This window comes from Clinocottus analis, unplaced genomic scaffold, assembly GCF_023055335.1.
Source record: "Clinocottus analis isolate CAN_PGR_092001 unplaced genomic scaffold, fCliAna1.0.p SCAF_2, whole genome shotgun sequence".
In the NCBI taxonomy this organism is placed as follows: Eukaryota; Metazoa; Chordata; class Actinopteri; order Perciformes; family Cottidae; genus Clinocottus; species Clinocottus analis.
The window spans coordinates 9,594,123-9,615,270 of NW_027175931.1; the positions used below are offsets into that span (position 1 = coordinate 9,594,123).

A 21,148-nucleotide genomic window follows, 5' to 3' on the forward strand; every position below is an offset into this window, starting at 1 on the left:
AAACTGACCATTTTGATAAGAAATACAGAAGAAGAAATCAAATTTTTGACCACAGTGACATTATCGTAGAAGTGTTTTGGAGACTAAAACCACCACTTACTACGTTGTTTTGAACAAGAGCAGTGATTCATTTGTAAAAACTATAGGCTAAGCAACAGAAGCATTACGTTGGGAACAACATCCTATTTGCTTTCAAGTGCTATGTGGGCTGTAAATACGACTTTGCCTAAGTTCTTCTGAAGTGTGCTGAATTATTTAAACTTTTTGCATCCAGTTACTTTCCTTTCCCTAAATTCCAAAATGTTCTTTAGAAAAGTGAACTCATCTCTGGGCAGGAGGCACACAAAACATGACAGGTGCTGCCCTTAACTGGAAGTCTTGGATGAGTTGACAATCTCGTCAGTTTGTTGCTGTTGGTTGTACCTCTGTTCTCATTTTCTTGGTGATTATCGGTTAAGATGATCTGGCAGTGAGTGTGAGTAAGAGCATCAGTCAACCACATGATGGTTTGGTTGTTGTGCCTCCCTGTGCCTGCAGCTCACCATGCTGGGTGTGGACAGTGTGGTTGTGACTTAATAACTGACTGGACCTTCCTGGGATCCATTTATACCAGAATGCACTCAGACAGCCTGTATATAACCCAGCCCTGACCAGTCATAGGGAGGCGGTAAGGAGCTGCGGTGGACTAAGAGCTCTCATCCTGTATTCATGTGATCCATACATGTCCTTAACTTTGACCCTGAGATAAACACATCGGCTTAAAGGAGGCTTAAAAAGTATAAACACACAATGACAGATTTACTTCAAAACTGGTGCATTGTTGGCTTCTTTGTAACTTAAAATCGGTAGAGCATGTTCTACTATTTAGTTGTTTACTCATCTTTCCTTCTGCAGGAGTGTTCTCCATACGCCGCCCACCTGTATGATGCTGAAGATGCAAACACACCCATGCGCATGCTGCCTGGACTGTGCGGTGATTACTGCTCCGACTACTGGCATCTGTGTCGCTACACGCTCAGCCTTCTGCTAGAGGATTCAGGGAGCCCGCAGCAGTTCGCAAACCTGACTGCAACCATTGAGGAAGATCAGAAAAAGTTCTGCAACTTTCTGGAGCTGAAGGACAAACAATACTGCTATCCTAATGTATTGACAAATGCAGGTATGGTGTACACACGTGGGACAGATGTGTATGCTCAGCAGTTGACATGGACATCTGTTGGGATTATTACTTCTACTTACGTAAACAGCCAACATGAACAAACAGGTTGTCTTCGAGTGCAAAAAATGTATGTCTTAATTCTCTATGGCAAGAACCTAAACTTGCACTAACAAGAGTAATTATGATTAATGCGCAGACATTTCCACTCCTTGGTAGTCTTAACATGAGGGTGTCTGAATGTAAAACACAGAAGCAGAATTGAAACCTTTGAAAATGACTAATGATCAATTAAAGGTCCACGGTGGAGAACAAAATGTTGTTCTAAATTCTGTCAGTAGTGGGTTGTACTTGTTTTTTGTTAACCTTAAGAAACCTAGGGAAAGGCAGATGGACCAATTGAGTCTCGGACACACTTAGACTTCAATACACCTCATCAACCAATTGTGTCTTGTGCGCTAATAATGATGAATTTATTCATACATGTTTACTTATTTTCTTCTCGTCTCCTGTGTTGTCTTGTCCCCAGAGCTAAATGCTAACCTGGGCTTGGTACGCGAGGATCCCAAAGGATGTCTGGAGCTGTGCTTGCAGGAAGTGGCCAACGGGCTTCGTAACCCAGTGGCCATGATCCACGCAAATGACGGGACTCATCGATTCTTTGTGGCAGAGCAGCTGGGTTATGTATGGGTCTATCTGGCCAACGGCTCCAGGATCGACCGTCCTTTCCTCAACCTCACCCAAGCTGTCCTCACATCGCCGTGGGCTGGAGACGAGAGGGGCTTCCTCTGCATAGCCCTACACCCAAGGTTCACACTCTCATTATAATGCAGAGACATTCAAAGGCATTATTTGCATGATTCTTAATAGCAAAGGTCACTGTACCCATGTGAAAAGTGTTCTTGTGCTTCTTTTCTTTGAATAGGTTCACCACGGTCAGAAAGGCTTACGTGTACTACTCTGTGTCTGTCAAGAAAGAGGAGAGAATACGTATCAGCGAGTTTACATTGCAAACACACAATGACAACCAACTGGACCACTCCTCTGAGAGGTGAGGATGGCTCTGCCTCTGCATGAATGTATGTAAGAGAACTGGAGACACCTAAAGGGCGATATACGCGACTGGTCACACGGTTGCATCGGACTCGTTGTGGTTTATAGTTTCTGAGCCTTTTCCATACGCGAGAACAGTAGGTGGCGCAACGACCGTTTAGAGTCGATCTGCACATCGGCGTTCACCGATATCTCCAATTAGCAATTTACCGCCATTTGCGTGTCCTTATACTCCGTCAAAGACGGGTTATATAAATGCTCATACTTGCTGACCTCTTCAGCCAAATGTTTTTCAACGGGATCCGTTGTTCGTGTTATTGCTACGGCTTTTAAAAATGGCGGTATTATACTATGAAACCGTAAATGCGAGACTCATAAAGGATGTGGTTAGCAGACTAATCACAGCCTTGCGGGCAGCAAACGGCTCGCGTAGCTTTGTTGGATAGTCAGAAATTTGGGGCGACGCACGCAAGAGGGCTCACGGGACTACGCAATGGGGCCCTTGCGGGTCTTGCGGGTCTTGCATGCCCCATTCAGAATTCAGATTGTTCCGAAATTATCAAATTTGACACTTTATGGAGCCCGTAGACCAAGTAACATAACTTCAATAAATGCCATTCATGGGTTCATAGTGGAGAGTTGATCTACCTTAAAAATAATACTCATGGATAAACTTGACGGAAGTTGTAATTCCCCCTTTCAGTCAAATGTCTAAGATATGGCGATGACATTTTGGACAAACAGGTATGTAAACTGCAGCTGGATTGTTTGATGGAGGCCTACAATTGCTAGGAGGTAATATTAGTTCATATTTGTGTTGATAGACGTTGAGATGAAATATCTTTAAGTTCTTGCATGTGTACTTCTTGATTTAGAACCATTCTTGAGGTGCGAGAGCCAGCATCCAATCACAATGGAGGACAGCTTCTATTTGGCCATGACGGCTACTTGTACATCTTCATTGGTGATGGTGGCCGAGCGGGGGACCCATTTGGAAAGTTTGGCAACTCACAGAACAAGTAAGTACAATTTAACAAATTAAAGCACTTGATTATTGAGACTTCAGTAATTTCTATCACCTCATATCAAATACCTCAAGTAGTACACTGTTGGTGTAACAAAATATATTTTTAGATTACAGCAACAAACCTGAAAATGTGAGCGAAAGGAAACGTTTTTAAAAATCCTTCTCCTAGCAAAAGCTCAGGCCTTGTATGTCATTTAATATTATATACAAAAATAACATAAATCTTCATCATTCTGATTCCTCTGAGGTTGTTAAAATTTTAAAAGAAGAAGATGCTCATTATGTAAAAGGTAGGCAGACACCTTGACGTTGTTGAGACGTTGGCTACACAAACATACATTAAAAAAATTAAAAAGTCGGGTTAGAACAAGCCAGTTCTAAGCCAGTTCTGAGTAATGAAATTCCAGTTAAGTTTAATGAAAAAGATCAAAAGCATGCAGAAGGACGACTTCAGAGCTCTGCTGACTCTCAAATTGCTCTGTTGCAACTATATATTAAAGCTTCTTGAAGACAGGTTATCTTCCACTCATAAAAATTCCCGTAAAGTGAGGATCTTGCTGGGCTGGGAACCGACTCACATAATTACACTTATATGGTACAAATGAGTTATTTGTGCACACACATCATCATAAAAAAGGAAGGCACCCTATTTTGACGGAGGCTCTGTTGCACGCAAGTTACTTGTTCTGAAGCACACACACACACACCATTACGTGTTTATATACTGTATTTTAGGAACAATGTGTTGGATTTTACAGTTGAATAAGTTACTTATGCTACTGTATTAGGGAGAGTAGACAGGTCAAAGAGAAAGCTTGTAGGATTAGTTACCATACATATTGTCACATGATCAATTAGAGAATTGACAAAATCTATATCTATATATATAGGAAAAGAAAATGAATACATATTTGTGTAATTTATGTAGACTAAGCATGTCAAGTTGTTATAAATGGCAACTGAGTGCATAAACTTTAAGAAATGCCTCCATTTTTTTATTTGGCCGAAATTTTTATTCAAAAAGCGGCATATTTCTGAAACATCAAGGTGAGTCAATTGCAAGGGCCTGTTCACTGCCCATTACATTGTTGGAGGCCCCGCGCGCTCTCAATAAGGCCCCCACACCTCACCTCAAATATTACTGCTCATTTGTAGTATCCACATCGGAAAATACTCCAAAGATGTCCTGCAGTTACACTGTAAACTCTTGAGCTGACAAATATTTGAACGATATCATTTTAAAACAGTTAAATTGATGTTTCTGGTTCATGACAAAACTAAAAATATATATCATATAGAGAGACTAAAGCTGAATCTGAATACTAAGGAGTTGTTTATCGCAACAACCATACATTTTGTTAGAAGGAGGTTAATGACATATTTTGCGAAACATTAAGCGAGGTTTATATAAGGACACTGACAGCTTTTCTCCAGACAGTTATAGTTTAGCCGTTTAGCTGTTTCTGAGGGGTTTTCTCGACAGCTCCTACTAACTATTCTGGGAATGAAGGAGGACACACAGCCTGCCAAGTCTAATATTGACTCTACACATTGCATCGCCACACATTGGTATGTGGACAAGAGAGACAGAGAGAGACAGAGAGAGAGAGAGAGAGACAGAGAGAGGCGGAGAGAGACAGAGAGAGGAAGGAGGGATTGGAATGAGTGGAACAGGGCTATTAGGAGAGAGCGACCAGGGCAGAAGGAAGAGAAAGGTCCAAAGTAAATGAGAAGATAGGAGAGAAAACGATGGACAGAAGGATGCGAAGGACACAAACCACAGACAAGTAGTTTTAAACAAGTAGAACAATAGTTTGGTGGGATAGCGTCTAAGATCGAAGGTGAAACACACGCTGGAAAGGAAGACACAAATTTCAGGTCAACTTCTTTTTGTGTTCACCTTGAAGGAGAACTCAATGAGCCGCTCCGTCTTCTCAGCCTTGAAGCTTGTCTGACTCTTTCTGCCTCTCTCCTCTCCTCTGTGTTGATAGATCAACTCTCCTTGGCAAGGTGCTGCGTATTGATGTTGACGACAATGACGACGGTGCCCCGTACAGCATCCCCTCAGACAACCCATTCCTGAGGGAGAAGGACGCTCGATCCGGTAAATGACTTAATATACTGTTCTATACCTCTGGAATAATGCAATTACATCTGATTACTTTTAAGATGACGTGAACATTTAAGATGAATGTCACAGTTGTAAACATTACAGTTAATGGGAGAAACCTTTAAGTGGTTATCACACAGTTTTCAATGTAATACCGGTGCCTCGATAGGACCTGCATAAGTAAACAAGACCTTCATAAAAAATATTTGAAAATCCTAATGTTAGGAACTATGCTATTTGTGTCAACATTTACATTTCTGTGCAGAGATTTATGCCTATGGAGTTCGAAACATGTGGCGTTGCTCCATTGACCGAGGTGACCCCACTACAGGCAGAGGCGAAGGCCGGATGTTTTGTGGTGACGTAGGCCAGAACAAATATGAAGAAGTGGACCTCATTGTTAAAGGTGTGATGATTGTTTTATTGTAGCGATATATTTTGCCTCTTTTTTTTTTGCTTTTAAGAGTCTTTTTACACTTAAGTAATGCGTCACTCTTACTTGAGATGGCTGTCATGATCTAATCATTCTCATGTCATGTGAAACTGCTTCATCAGACAACATGAAGAGTCAGTCTTTAAGTTAGTCTGCTCGATAACAATTAAGATCATTGGGGTCGTAATATGTAGAAATCTGAAAGGGGGCCTGATCGGCTCTGATCACAGACACACAGAGTTCTGTGAGTCTAGAACTTATTTCAAGGTATATTTAATGTATTCTGAAGCAATTCAATTTCGATAAAATGATACAATTGCTTTTTGCCTGAGAAATTGCTCTAACTTTCTCAATTCATGTTTAAAGGAGGCAACTATGGATGGCGGGCCAAAGAAGGTTTCAGCTGCTACGATCGCAAACTCTGTCAAAACTCCTCGCTAGGTGAGAACACTTTCTACGTTGCTGTCGCTCACTTTCTTTTGCTTTTTACTTTTTGCGATTGACACTTTCCTACTGAGAAAGATTTTTTTGTTTTCTTTTAACAATATAAGTATTGTCACTGTTGAAGGCACTGAAGGCTTATTTTAGCAAAATATAATTTAAGTTTATGGGCTCGAGAGACTTTCCACATACACTGTATGTATTAGGGTATATATCTATACATTGGTCCTTTTCAGTGTGCAGAATGTTGCGATAGTTGTTGTGATGATAAACTGATGTGTTGTTTTATGTCTATGTCTAGATGACATCTTGCCTATCTTTGCTTACCCCCACAAGTTGGGCAAATCAGTGACAGGAGGATACATTTACAGAGGCTGTCAGATGCCCAACCTCAATGGACTCTACATCTTTGGGGATTTCATGAGTGGGTTAGTGATACTGTGTTATTTGAAAATCACAAAAAAACTTCTAAACAACGAAAAAATTCTCTCCAATCACTGCAGAGATCCAGGTCCAATGGGTGGTATTCGTAACATCATCAAAATACAAAACCCAAAAAAATGCACGACTCTATCTTTGTCTCTTGGTTGTGAGTTTTTACCCAAACCTTTTCAAACATTCATAAAGAATAAGTGTGGCTGGAGAAACCCAAAAACTTATAATAAGGAGTGCAACAAACACTTTGGTTGTGCTATTTGTGTTTATGTGCCATTGTTTCTGTCCAGGCGTCTCATGTCTCTGAAGGAGAATGTTTCTTCAGGGGAATGGCAGTACAATGAGATCTGCATGGGAAGAGACCAGACCTGCCGATTCACCAAACTCATCAACAGTTACTTTAAATACATCATCTCTTTTGCTGAGGATGAAGCTGGTGAGAACATGCAAACAAACATCATTGTAACCTTCACGCATATAGCATCATTAAAAGAGATCACATTGTAGGATAGTTATGTAAAGTTAAATGATACTGTTAATTAAGGGGTTTGTTGCCTTAAAATGTGAATACTTGACTTGTGGAATTGATGACAATATTACATTACATCCAAAAGCCCCCAGTATAGGTATCAGTTTGACCTTAAATCTGGTTTGAATAAAACAGACTGCTGATTTACAAGGGATACATGCTGGTCTTATTTATTATCTTCCCTCCCTTTGAAAGAAACTGTGGGAGATTTAATCTGAACAGTTCAAGTACAGTCCAAATCCTCATGTTCACCCTAACACACATTTTGAGTTTGTTAAGTGATTTCTCTCCTCTTTCTTCACTTTATAAATTCCATATGTTTTTATTTTCTCAGTCTTTCCCTCATCCACACTATTTGTAAATATGCCTCTCCCTCCTTTCTTTCTTTCTCCCTGCTGTCCACCATCTTTCTCTTTCAATAATCCCCTCCTGTCTCGGTCTGCCTGACCCTCTATCTTGCTTTTCTCTCTCCTCTTTTCAGGGGAACTCTATTTCTTAGCCACCGGAGCACCGAGTGCCACAGCTAGAGCAGGAGTCATCTATAAAATAGTGGACCCTTCCAGGTAGCTAATCGTTCTGCAGCATCACTGCATCAACAAATACACGTTCATCATACCAATAGGGGTGTGTTTGTCTAATTCTTCTTCCCAGCTGTTTGTGTCTAAGCTTCTTAAATTTGGTTATTAAAAAACTGTGACCAAGACTTGAAGTGAGCAACACATTGACAGCTATCGATCAGCCCCAACAATTGACTTGTCTTGCTTTAGTTAAAGGAGAATAGCTGATCTTAGAATATAATTATGACAAAATAACTTCGAAAAAGCTATGGAACTAAAAATACCTGAAATAGGTTGCATGCATATGTTTATTTTTTTTCTCTCTTCTGACCACACAGGCGAGCAGCACCAGGAAAATGCAGCATCAAGCCTTCACCTGTTAAGATAAAGGGGAAACTAATTCACTTCTACCCCAAAGAAGGTTAGATCATTTTAAGATATTGTTTCTTTTATTGCAACATCCTGGTTTTCTTCAGTTACACCGTTGGTTTCTCAGTGTTTTTTTCTCTTTTTTTTTTTTAGTTGTTGTTCTTTATAATATCATTAGACTCTTAGTCACAAGCACTCTCCCAAAACCTAGCCTGAGCTGTATCTGTTGAATGCTATACACATAATGTCTAATATTCTCATAATCTTTTCACTGTGCAACATTTTGTGAATACATATTTATGTATATAATAATACTAATTCTAACTATACTATGTATAATAATATTAACGGCACATGCACTTTAATCCACTTATTTTGGATGTCTACTCGTTATGTGTCTGTTTGTTTTAAATGTTTGTCTTTGCCATGGGAGCAGCTTAAACTGTTTTTCGTTGTCTTTTGACAATGACAATAAAGTATTCAATTTAATTATATGTATGAAAGTCGCTATAGGTTTTTTGATAAAAATGTCTTTCTTTTTTGCAGAGTTTGTAATCAACAAGAAACCAACCACCACACCCATACCCACAACAACCACAAGAAAACCCACAAGGAAAACACCACCAAGAAGAAAATCACCGATAATAATAATAAAACCACCATTTCCAACAAGAAAAACATTAAGAACAACAGCAACAACAAGAAAACCAATATTACAGACAACAAGAAAAACAACAATGAGAAAAACGTCACCACCACCACCAACAACACCAACCTTAAAAGCAGCAGCAACAATAAAAACAACAACCGTACCAACAAGGGTCCAGATGACCATGGCAACAACCCCGGCCACAACCTCACCCACTGGTAGGCCTACTGGTGCACCTGTTTACCAAGCCAGCTCCACTGATTATTCAACCACTAGATCCACTGTTCACACAACCACTAAGTCAACCGTTAGTCCTAACATTAAACCCAACAGTACACTAACACACACCTTGTTGCTGGGAGAAGCAACCGGCAACACGCCAAGTGGTTTCTTCCTTTGCACTCTGGTTTTGCTTTACATTTTAACATGCTAATAGCTGGATTAGCTAACATCTGTGCAATTGACTTTCCTTAGATGATTAATAGAAATGTCCTCCTTGATCAAATCAAACCACTTTAAAATGTATAAACTATAAGTTAGAGTAGCAAATAATTGCCAAAGGGGTTGCTGCACATGTTAGCTACAAGTTATATGAATATAAAATATTAATATGAATAGTTTGGCAGCTAAAACAAAGTTGTTGTTTTTTTTTTTACCTTACTTTTGTTACGTAACTTACTTACTTATGTAACGTCAACAACGGAAGTGACAAAACTAACAGTCATTTTACAAAAGAAACAGACTATTTAAACCCTAAACTAAGAATCTTTTCCTAAAACCTAACCAAGTAGTTTGTCTTGCACAGGCACACTGGTTGTTCGTGCTGCTCGACATTTGTAGGAGAAATAACTCCGTAAACCACTGTATGAGGATACATTGACCCAATAGTAAATTATTCAATCCATTATTCTTTCTTTACTTCTGCTTTGTATCAGTCTTTGCACTTTAACTGGAAAAGTAAGTGAAAACCCCACAGAAAGGTTTATATTTTCTAAGATTAGTATTCATTTCATTAAAGCCGAGTTGTTAGAAACTTATATAAAGTACAGTAGTGTTCTAATGTCTGAAGTTCTGCTTATGTTCTGCTTATTGACCGAACGCAAATTAAAGACAAGTTTGCCTTTGCGGAGGTAGAGGGTGAGAATAATGCTTCATTCACAGGGAATCAGGTGGACGGAAAAAGGAACATCCTGTTAGTGGAGGAGAGCAGGCTAGTTCATTTTGGTGAGGCCCTCAGAGAATATTGCCAACAGTAACGGTAAAGGGCATTGCTGTTCAGAGTTAAAACATTTTAAGATTTAATGTCTTTGTCGACGGAATTTAAAACTACATATTACGTAACTTCCTCACATAAGGAGAATGTTTGCAGAATAATATTAAGACTGCATTAATGGCTGAATAAATTACTAGGATAATTACATAACATAGCAGTCTGTCGTCTGCCTGATTCCATGTAAATGCAACATGAGCTAAATAAGTAAACCTTAGGGAAATTATCTTGTGTTGCAACTTTAAGTCCTGCTTGAATGATATTCTTTGGCTGGTACAATAGTCTAAAGCAGGATAAATGTTGCTTATTTATGTTTGGGGTATTACTTTAATTTAAATCGGGTACTTTGGCTTTATTTATTTTGAATAAATGGTTCTTCATCAGCTTCAGTTTGGACATTCATCTTTGTGTCTTGGTTTATGTCTTTCCTTGCCTGTCTTCAGGAATAACGTTGCTTTAAATGGCTTTAGTGAAATCGCAGCTTTGTAAAATACTCCGATCTCAAATGACCATTTTATGAGTTAGAGATATGCTTGACATTAGGGAAATGTGCTTATTAGCTTTCTTGCAGTTATAGAAGTAAAGATTGATACGCTTGTCTGCAGATAGAAAACTATTAGATAAACTACCAGATATTAATATTGTCATCCCAAACAGCAACCAGTTCGCTACGCTTAGTTAAAAGAAAGCAAGTAAGCAAATATGCACAATTCCCAAAATGCCAAATTATTATTTCAAAGATATTCAATCTTCAGCACATTGTCAAACTACATATAAAGAGGGTGATTCTGTCTCTCCATCAGGTTATCGCACAACCGTCTTGACTGCAGCCTTCTCTAGGATTGCTCAAATCCCAATCAGCACACTTCCAACCAGGAGACACTGGAGACCCCTTCAGTACCCCCATTTTACCACCTCCCAACCCTTGACCTCACCACCTTCTCCACAGACAACATCCCTATACTCTGAGCCTCCTGAAGCGTTGACCACACCACAAGCGCCACATTGGAGCCAGAAGCCCACGGCATCAGGCTCCAAACTCCAGAGACCACCAATCAACACAACGCTGCCCAAATTACAGGAGGACATGCTGTTCCTCAGAGAGAAGCTGGAAAGCGCCGGAGAGGGAAACCAAGTGTACAAAAGGCATCGAGGAAGAGGTCGCGGCGCCAAGAGAGGAAGAGATGGAAGAAGGCTGCGTGGCGGCTCGGTGCGACTGGTAAGCGTCGATGGTTTATCAGATCGAGGTCGAGTGGAGATATTTCTCCGCGGCGAGTGGGGGACGGTGTGCGACGACCTTTTCACCAGCAAAGCAGGTACTGTTGTGTGTCGACAGCTCGGCTTCACAACAGTGTTGGCGGTGATGAAGAGGGCTGCGCTGGGGGAGGCGGACAGCAGGGTCAGGATCCTGTTGGATGATGTGGAGTGTGAGGGCGGGGAGAGATCACTGCTGGAGTGCAAGAGGTCCAAGGTGGGGAAACACAACTGCTCACATGGGGAAGATGTAGGGGTGATCTGCGGTTAGCACACAGTGAGAAGTATAGGACAGAAAAGAGAACACAGGAAAAATAATTTGATGTATAACACAGAAAGTTGAAAAGAAGATGAAAGAAGAACGAGAGAGTTTGAAGAAGATATAAAAGGCTAATACAGACTGCTCATTAATGTTGGTGATGTCAGTTTGCAAAAACTTCTATGAATTGTATTTTTCTGTTTTTCAGTTTTCATATTGATGTTTTATTTGTAATTTCCTGCCCACAGCCAAATTAAAAAATAATGCCCATTCATATATCACCTTAAAATCCATTCTGTTTGGGGTTTTATTTACACATTCCAGATGAGGATAAAGCTTAAGAGCTTATCAGTCCACTGTTTTGGCAAATCACATAATGCATGTGTCTCGCAACCCTGCTGATACTCCTGCTGATACTACTGATACGAACTGCACTCCCTGGAGAAATATGATCTAAAGCAGGTCTCAAGTTTCAAGTCATCTTCAATACAGCATGATGTTCGTTTTGTAAAATATGGTCCCATTTAGAGTAACAGATGACAAAGGCGTTACCTTAAGATTAGGTTTTAATCAGCGTCCGGTTGTGCTTAGCTCCGTCTGGGTACAGCAAAAAAACAGATGTCGACGGTCAAAACGCCGACCTCAAGGCTTCAAACTGGCCGTCCACAGACCAATGGGTGACGTCATGGTGACTACGTCCACTTCTTATATACAGTCTGTGATCTCTGGCCGAAGCAACCTCATAATCTTTTCCAACCATCAATAATCCTCAACTACTCTGTAATGAAGAACCTGGTCATATCAGAATGCCTTCCAGATATATTTCAGAATGAATCAAGTAATTTCAGAGGAATTGCTTGCGGGCGCTTAATAATGATACTCAGAGATTTTAACGTTGACAGACAGATTTGCCTTGTTGATCATCCAATTATATTTAACCCTGCAGCGTGGACTGTAATGTATTCAACAAAAGAGCTGCTACATGGTTTCAGTGAATGTTATAAGTTGAAATAACGGTGCTAACTTACTGTCTGGTTCGTGATCAAATTGACAGCACGTCACCAAGCTTCAAATGCCCAAATGAATTTGAATAAGGATTATTGTAAAATGAGAACGCTACAAAGTGCTTTGCTATTTGTGGTGTTACATATTCAAGCATTAACACTTATGGTTTCGATACATATTGGTTTGACTAAAGAAATTATCAAATGCCTTTTTTCTTTTAAATCTTCAACAAGGAAATACTGGAAATGATGTATCATGAATGTAATCAAATGTTTCCACTTTAAGGAAATTTGAATGCACTTTTAATGTTTGTTATATTAATAAAGGTTTATTGCAAAATGAGCTCCTTTGTACTCTCTGCCAATTCATTCTAATATGCTGAAGAATAATGGCACTCATTGATTTTCATACAGCAGCTAACACACGCACACTCTGAAAGTAAAATTGTTCTTCCCATTGTATGGCTCTGTGAGTGAGATAGTGTCCTTGGCTACACACCCTGCGGGAATGTAGAGACTGTTTCTCAACTCATGACCAGAAAAGAGTACAATATAACAACAAAATCACTTACTGGCATAGTTGTCGGTCTTCAGTCACCATATTAACTATGCAAAGGGAGAAAAATAAGAGTTTACCACAATGCAAGTATTCTGTATGTTTAGTACACCTTTTCCTTAGAAGATACATTGTTGGCATTTTTAAAATATTTAACAACATCTTGCTACCTGAAAGAAAATTGGGGATGGGAAGGTCCAGCTGTTCTGCATTCCTTTGTACAGGGTTTAGACTACAGAAAGTATGTAAGAATATTATATAAATGATTTACATCAAACCAAGAGCAGAAAAAAGCATTCTTGGGTTTAACAAAATAATTAAATATAGTTTAAAACAGAGATGATCTTCCACTGACCTCTGTGAGTAAAAAGTGTTCCTAAAACTGTTTGTATAGGAAGACTGAGTGCAGGACGTTCTGCTGTGAAGTCTAACTTGAATCACATTTGACCTGAACTGACTGAAGCAAAATTATTTGAGGTATGATTCTATATTTAGGTATTTTAGAGTCTCCATGCAGTCAGGCAGGTAAGAAGGCATCGGAGCAAATGAAGAGGGACAGAAGATAGCGGCCTGTTGTAGCTCTCAATATTTCCAGTGTAGAATCTAATTATATGCGCGGAGAACAGTTTTAGTTTCATCACAGATCAACCTCTGTTTTAAATTAAAATAATCCATATAATCCCACTCAGAATGGTTCAGTTTGTCAACAGTCCACTGTGAACAAAAGTCTGTTTTAATGTTTGCTTCTGCTTCTAGACCAGAGGGAGGCAGTCAAGTATTAAGTTTTATCACCAGTGGAAGATGTAAGAGTGCACATGACTCCTCATATCAGTACTAACTGGTGAGCTTAAAAAATACTAAAAATCTGTTTGCACAATTTACTCTGGAAGTAATTTATACATTTTTAAAAGTGTAAGGTATCAAATGAATGGCTTTGTGGGGAACCAAGCTGGCAGGCATGAGCAGCTACAGCTGTATTTACAAAATGTGCAATACAAGTTATTGGTTCATAAAAGAGGTAAACTTTATATAACTACACTTACAACGGATATATCAAGAGTGTGCAACATCACGATTCCATTGGGAGTTATAATCAAGACGATAGACCTGTTTCTAGAAGCTTCCAACCAAAATTACCACAAAGAAGAACATATATAACACATGGTTGAACAATCCTTGGAACAGAGCAGCAGCACAAAGATAAACACTACAAATTAAAATACAACAATAACAATACTGGACAATTAAGTTTCAATATTTTAACCAAATGATCCAAAACAAAAAAAAGGTTTTAAAAAAATCCAATATATTCTAAAGAATTAAACAAATTGACGAAAGTGGAACGCCAATCCCCTTCATAAAGTATCTTGTCACGAACCAGGCTGCCCGGTCATGACAAAAGGAGGGAATACACACAGAAGGGAGTGGTTTAACAACAATGGTTTATTGACTAGCACCAAACAAAGACAAACCCAATCGTTGTACACAAACCCAAACTGGCGTCTCGGGGAGGGAAAGAGGGAAGGCCAGGGCTCAGACCTGAGGGCCTCTTAAGTGAGCTTTTAGGTTCGGGAATGTCCGTGTTCCAGAATTTCTCAGAATATCCAGGTTCTGCAATGTGGAGTTCCGGAATGTCTGGGTTCCGGAAGTTTGGGGTTCTGGGTTCCAGAATGTCCGGGTTCCGAAATGCCAGGTTCCGGAATGTCACTGTTAATACTGTATATTCTTAGTTTTGAAATCCCAACCCAGGATCATGGCAGTTCTTAACATAATAGGCACACAATTTGTTCATTATTTTCATGTTGCCCTGCGCGAAAACAATAAATTACTTTTTTGTGGTGGATACTAAAAGAAAACACATCCGCAGCGAACAGAGCTACTGAAGTAGCATTAAACAATGCTACTCCTTCATGGTATTGAAGTGACTCCATGACAATGTCCCTAAACATAACCAAACGGTTTCATTGACTAAACCTAACTTTGTTATTAAACCCAAAGATGAATTGTATAACATCATTGGGGGAGAGAGAGCGGTAATGATTAAGCAAGCTATAGAGTGACATAAGCGAGGGATCGGTGTTAAAGAGAACAGGGCAGAGAACAAGAGAAAAAAAAAGTTCTTTTCAGATTATTTTCCCAATGCTTAGCTTCTCAACACACACATAAAGACATCCACACAACTGCACAACTCCTCACAGCCCTGCAGGGCTGGTAGGCTTCATCTTGTCCGCAAGGTCATAAACCATCACACAATAGTGGATCGTAATCATCGAGAAGGATTATTAATAATATCTATATTACCATATAGAGTTTATACATAGTTTATACATTGTTTTCTTTTCCCGAAAAGTCCTGCATGTAATACCTTCAAATAAAATGAGGTTGACTTGAAATCTATGCTCTACTGGTTGGCTGAATTAATGTTCATTATGTATTCCACAGATCTTGGATACACATGAAGACTCTTCGAAAGACAAGACAGGCGGATTTAAAGCGCACTCTCCTCAGTCAGTCGGGCATATACTGGATGATGAACAGACAAGATTAGAAGAAGCATAGTGGATCAGCAGTCAAGCAGAATTTCAGCCACAGATGAAGACGTATTCCTCTGTCCCATTAAGAGGAGCCTTTAAAATTAAAAATAGGCTGCAGCCATGATGACTTGAAGTGACATATTTGGCACAAAAATGCATCTGGCATTCAGCCCCTAAATGGATGAATATTGCAACAGAGACCAGGGAGACAGAGGTTTCACTATAAAGAATGTAAGATGGAGATTGAGCGGGCATTGCCATGACAGTATATTCATGTGTGAAGACTAATCTTATTGACAGTCCTCTTACATATACAGAATAAATAGTGAGCCATCTAAAAAGGTGTTACCAGTGCTACAGTGCCGATGCCTCTGTCACTCTTCTCCCCACACAGGGGTATATGTGTAAAAAAAAACAACACTTTGCTGCTTCAGGCAACAATTTCAGAGTCAAAGCAAAATAAGGATTTGTCTAACCACTGATCGCATTTGAATGACTGGAGAAAGTATTGCTGAGAGATGTCCCACTTCCTGTTTATGTCTTCTTTGACAACTTTGTCACAGTCAACCGGTCAGCAACGCATGATAGATGTGCATGACGGAACTGTGCAAATGTTTAAACTGTTCACTCAATATATAAGAATGCAGTACTCCTATTCAGCTGTTATATATTGTGACTCATGAGTGAATCAACCATTATTAATAATGCGTGCATTCTCAATTGAAAGGTCATAGAGCTTTAAACAACTGTCTATTACTCATGATTGTTAGTTCTCCATTGTAGGGATTTTACTCGGGCTGCAACTAATCGGTTGATTATTGTTTCGATTAATCGGATACAAACTTGTCTTTTCTCCAAAAGCATTCATTTGCAACCTTTTATCACAAAAACAGAACTGATGGTGCAAATCCACAGTGCAAACAATCTTAACAATAAAGAATTTTTAAAAAATGAATGAAGTCAGAACTTGTTCTCTAAACTCACACACACACACACACACACACACACACACACACACACACACACACACACACACACACACACACACACACACACACACATCATTTATAAAGCGTTATTCCAACATGAACACTCATTAGTAACTTAATAGGATGAAATTGATACAGTTATAAATGTTTAATTTTACATTTCACTTTGTGTTGTGTCTATCCTTTTCTGTTGAGAAGATAACTGAGACTTGCGTTATCTTTTGAGGCAGTGCATATGAATGCTTTGTAAGGTATAGATAGTCTTCACTTTAGATGAGGTCACACAGAACATACTTAACTAACGCTTAGGAACTAAATTAATCATGAATTGCAGCAATTTTTTCCAATTATTTACTACCACCTTACAAATGAGCTTATTAACCATCTATAAGTCTTTAATACTTAATTTACAAATTGGGAATCCATCATTTGAGTATGAAAACCCCAGCTTATTAATCAAGAATAAAACATGTATAACTGTGTTTATGAATTGCATCCCAATGAGTTACTGATGTTCATATTGGTGTCATACTTTATAAATGATGAATTCAGTGTTTACTAATGCTTTATTAATGCTAAATAATGTGTACTTATTATAAAATGCTACCATATACTCATCAGTAGTGTGAAAACCACAACGACTTCAAGACTCCCGGTTACAAACCAAGCAAGTATACAACTTTAAAAGTTGCATAGTGTGATCTTGTCTAAATATAGCCACATTTGTGTGCAGCCAGTTGCTGCTAATAGTTTCTGTACATCTGTACAGTTTAATTTTCAGCTTAGGGTGAATAGAAATGTAAAATATAGGAAGCAGTATGTCAAAATAACTCATCCTGAGTCTTTGTAGACATTTACATTTAAGTTGTACCAAATGATAACCAGCATAACCGATGACGATCATGCACACACACATTTGTGCAGATACACCCCCCATCTGGTTGGCAGGACAGATGGTGGCATTGGGTAATGCTCAGGGCTAAAAGAACAGCTCTAACCAGTTACACACACACACACACACACACACACACACACACACACACACACACACACACACACACACACACACACACACACACACACACACACACACACACAAAGAACATTGTGATACATGTCATAGTTTAAATATGTAAGCACAAATGTTCAACACAGAGCAACACACAACACACCAACATGCAGACAAACACACAAAACTTGTACAATGAAGCTGATGTTTTTTAAATGTTTGTTCAATGACTGTTGCTGTTTGTCAAGTATAATTTCCATTACAAATGAGAGCATTCTTTACTCAGATGAACAATTTCAGATGTTATGTCATGCTGCAGAAAGACTTCCTTCATCATCAATTCCTTCGGTGTGTTGTGTTTGGACGCACTGTGAATGTTGCTCAGGTACATGCATAATACAAACTGTATGTTTAGTTTTCGGAAGGATGTCTGGTCTTTTATGTCACCCAGATGGAGAGAGAGAGAGAGAGAGAGAGAGAGAGAGAGAGAGAGAGAGAGAGAGAGAGAGTGAGGGACAGAAGGAGTGTGTACATTTTTCACATACACACTCGCATGAATATGAAATATTTGTGTGTATTCTTGGTGTATTATTTATGTGGCATGGTTATGAATGGTGTTCACGTGTCCTGAGAGCTTTCAACTCCAAGAGCCTGGCCACTCTGTTCTTGAACCTTCTCTAAGCGATGAGGGGAGGAGGGAGTGGGGGTGTAGGATGAGGATGATGATAGGAGGAGAGGAAGAAGATGGAGAAAGAAAGGAGATGGAAGGAAAAAAGTGGCAGTAGGAGGCAGAGAAGGTCAAATTCAGAGAGAACGGGAGCAAAGTATGAGTGGGGGCGAAGAGGTGGAGGAGGAAAACAGAGTGGGAGAGACAGGAGGTGGAGGAGGGAGGGAAGAGGGAAGCTGCATTTTGGTGATAGCACAGACTGAGACTGCAGGAGCAGAGAGGAGAGAAATTAAGAAAGAGGAGCGAAGCATTGTGAGAGAAAGCGCGGCCGGATTCCAAGACAGGTAAAAAAAAAGAAAAAAGCTTTAAACTATTATGAAACAGTTATAAAATATATTTTTAAGTCTATTCATATTGACTAATCAGAGACTGGGAGGAGCCCTTTTCTTCCATGACAGCTGCGTCAAAGATTCCCTGGATTTCATAGAAGAGCAGTCAACCCGTCAAAGCATCCATCCATATGCACACGTCCATCTTTCGCCTCCTATATTCCCCTTAACCCTCCATCCAGCAATGTGCTTCCATCCACTCATCCATTCATTCTTTTCTTCATTCTTCCAAGCCTTGCTCCATATCTACAATCATCTCCACATTCCACCAACAAACACAACCCCCCCCACCCTCCTATTCTTTATCCCCCTCATCCTTCCTTGCCTCCTCCCTCTCCTTCATATCTCCTCCACTGTCACTTCCACCAATCCTGAGAGCATCTCTTTTTATTGTATCCATCTGCCCATATCCTTCTTCTTAATCCTTCTCTGCTCTTCCCAGACAGTCTATCTGCTGAGTGTTTTCAAAATGTACTCCTTCTTTAGCTTTTCTTCTTTTTTTCCAGACTGTGAAAATGTGTTTGAAAACCCATCATGAGGGGGTGAAGAGAAGAAAGCAGGAAGCAAACTTCCATCACTGACCACAGCAAGTGAAAACACACTCTGATGTCACAAGGGGACAGAAGAAGCATGTGATCAAACTATTAGCAGGTGGGAGAGCACAGGGAGACTCCTTTTAGTCAAAGTTTGTCTCTATCTCTTTTGTCTCTCTGCTTGACTTTCCATCAGCTCTCCTTCCATCTGTGTCAACAGGATGCATGTTGGTGCCAGAGACGAAAGATAAATGCTGAACAGATTCTGGTGCGAGGTTACAGACAGGATCAAAAAGAGTTATTTTTTTTAAGCTTCTGGAAGGAAAAGGAAGGAGAGAGCAGTATGAGTCAGAGCACAGCAGCTATAATACTGTGTATTCAGAAGAGAAGAGAAGAGGAAGAAGATTGAAGAACATTGAGATATATATAGGGGGGAATAGAGAAGACATGACCAGAATTGAGCGATCATTAGACAGAAGAAGGACATGATGAGACAGTAGTAGCTACACTGCCATGCGGGGGGTGAAATATAGGCCAAGTGAATCAGCTTGCTAGAGGGAGAGGAAGGCGAGAAGAGGGTGAGTTTAGAAAGTGGAGGGTTTGGTATGACTGGGGAGGGCTAAGGGAAGGTTGAATGAAGGTTTGCTGCAGGGTGGACAGTGGACAGAAAACATGGAAGTGCAGAAGGACAAACTTAATGAAAAACTATGTAAGCAGCTCCAGGGGAGAGTCCTGAGTGACTGTGTCTTGCTATGGGGAGGGAAATGAACTGAAGCTTGCATATGGCTGGAAAAGCTTCAAGAAGGTTGACCGTAAAAAAAAGAATTAGATCATGGATTAAAGAGGTTAAAAAGGAGCAGCGCTATAAGGAATACCCTGCAGGCCAGAGAACATGTCCTCCAACGCACAACAACCGGGACGTGGGAACTATAATTGTGACAGCAACACAGCAAGAGGTTCCAGTTAAATATTGATGCAGACAGGGCACTCTGGAAAGAGCTCGCTCTTTGCACCACAGAGGGGGCAACAGAAGGAAGAAACACAGCTGCATTTTCATTCTGCGGGATTTATACACCGGGATAGACAGGCGGTTACGTGTTTCAAATGACAGCCCAGTAGGTTAAGTTTAGACAATTTAAGACAAGACATTCAAATTAGCAGAGTTGGCTTCCTGGATTTTTTTTCTTCCTTTTTCCCGTTTTGGCCAGTTGTGCATTTCTTGTGGAGAGTGAAATAACCACTGGAGGAAGAACTGGACCTTCATCAAGTGTGGGAACAACAAGGAAGAGAGATCACTGACAGCACATCAGTACCAGAACTATTAATTCTTTACTACGAGAACAAGACCCCGGTTTGGCTGGTGAATGCAGATTCACATTTTTTGACTGACTACTGTAACTGCTTTGACAGGCAGTGTGGGGCTACATCACTGCCAGATGAGAGAAGCCAAACACTGCTGGAACATTCCTAAATGTTTACTATTTTTATTTTGTCCTGGACTGATCCTAACTTTTCCAACTCTCTCTGAAAATGCCTTCATTTGACCAGTACAGGATTGCTGCCTCGGCTTAAAGGAAATAGGAAAAAGTGTGGAAAAGCTTTGATGTGCATCAACACGCAGGATGTATGCCTTGCTTTTCCCTCTGTGACTACACAAGAACGGTTCTCCAACTTAATTCATTTGAGAAATTAATTATAGACTTTCTGCTGTCTGACCGGAATCCCAGATTCCTCAAAACGTCATGACAGTAACGCAGGAAGACTCAACGCCACAGTCTCCACTCAGCTGCGGATAGACCAGCAGCATGTTTTGAGTGTGTGTGGATGCGTGGGGGTAAAAGGACTGTCGAGGAGCTCAGCTGTGTTTGTGCATATGGTTGTGTGGGTGTAGAGGTGTGTGAGCCCAGCTGTGTCTGAGCGCATTT

At 40.0% G+C, this 21,148-nt stretch overlaps 1 protein-coding gene across 2 annotated transcripts in view; it reads left to right on the forward strand.

Annotated features, from left to right (window-relative positions):
* The window catches only part of si:ch211-136a13.1 (HHIP-like protein 1), a 17,658-nt gene extending 5,800 nt beyond the window's left edge, over nucleotides 1–11,858 (forward strand). Inside the window, exons 2-14 of one of the 2 annotated variants that reach the window (XM_068585753.1) lie at nucleotides 895–1,159; nucleotides 1,686–1,965; nucleotides 2,082–2,207; nucleotides 3,085–3,228; nucleotides 5,228–5,340; nucleotides 5,612–5,752; nucleotides 6,146–6,220; nucleotides 6,522–6,648; nucleotides 6,946–7,091; nucleotides 7,666–7,747; nucleotides 8,080–8,162; nucleotides 8,657–8,977; nucleotides 10,833–11,858. In XM_068585753.1, coding sequence (XP_068441854.1) covers nucleotides 895–1,159; nucleotides 1,686–1,965; nucleotides 2,082–2,207; nucleotides 3,085–3,228; nucleotides 5,228–5,340; nucleotides 5,612–5,752; nucleotides 6,146–6,220; nucleotides 6,522–6,648; nucleotides 6,946–7,091; nucleotides 7,666–7,747; nucleotides 8,080–8,162; nucleotides 8,657–8,977; nucleotides 10,833–11,554 — 2,625 coding nt within the window. In that variant the 3' untranslated portion in view covers nucleotides 11,555–11,858. Of the gene's footprint in view, nucleotides 1–894; nucleotides 1,160–1,685; nucleotides 1,966–2,081; nucleotides 2,208–3,084; nucleotides 3,229–5,227; nucleotides 5,341–5,611; nucleotides 5,753–6,145; nucleotides 6,221–6,521; nucleotides 7,092–7,665; nucleotides 7,748–8,079; nucleotides 8,163–8,656; nucleotides 8,978–10,832 lie in introns of both variants that reach the window. The other variant, XM_068585752.1, reaches the window with a different exon arrangement.
* Nucleotides 11,859–21,148: the final 9,290 nt, after the last annotated feature.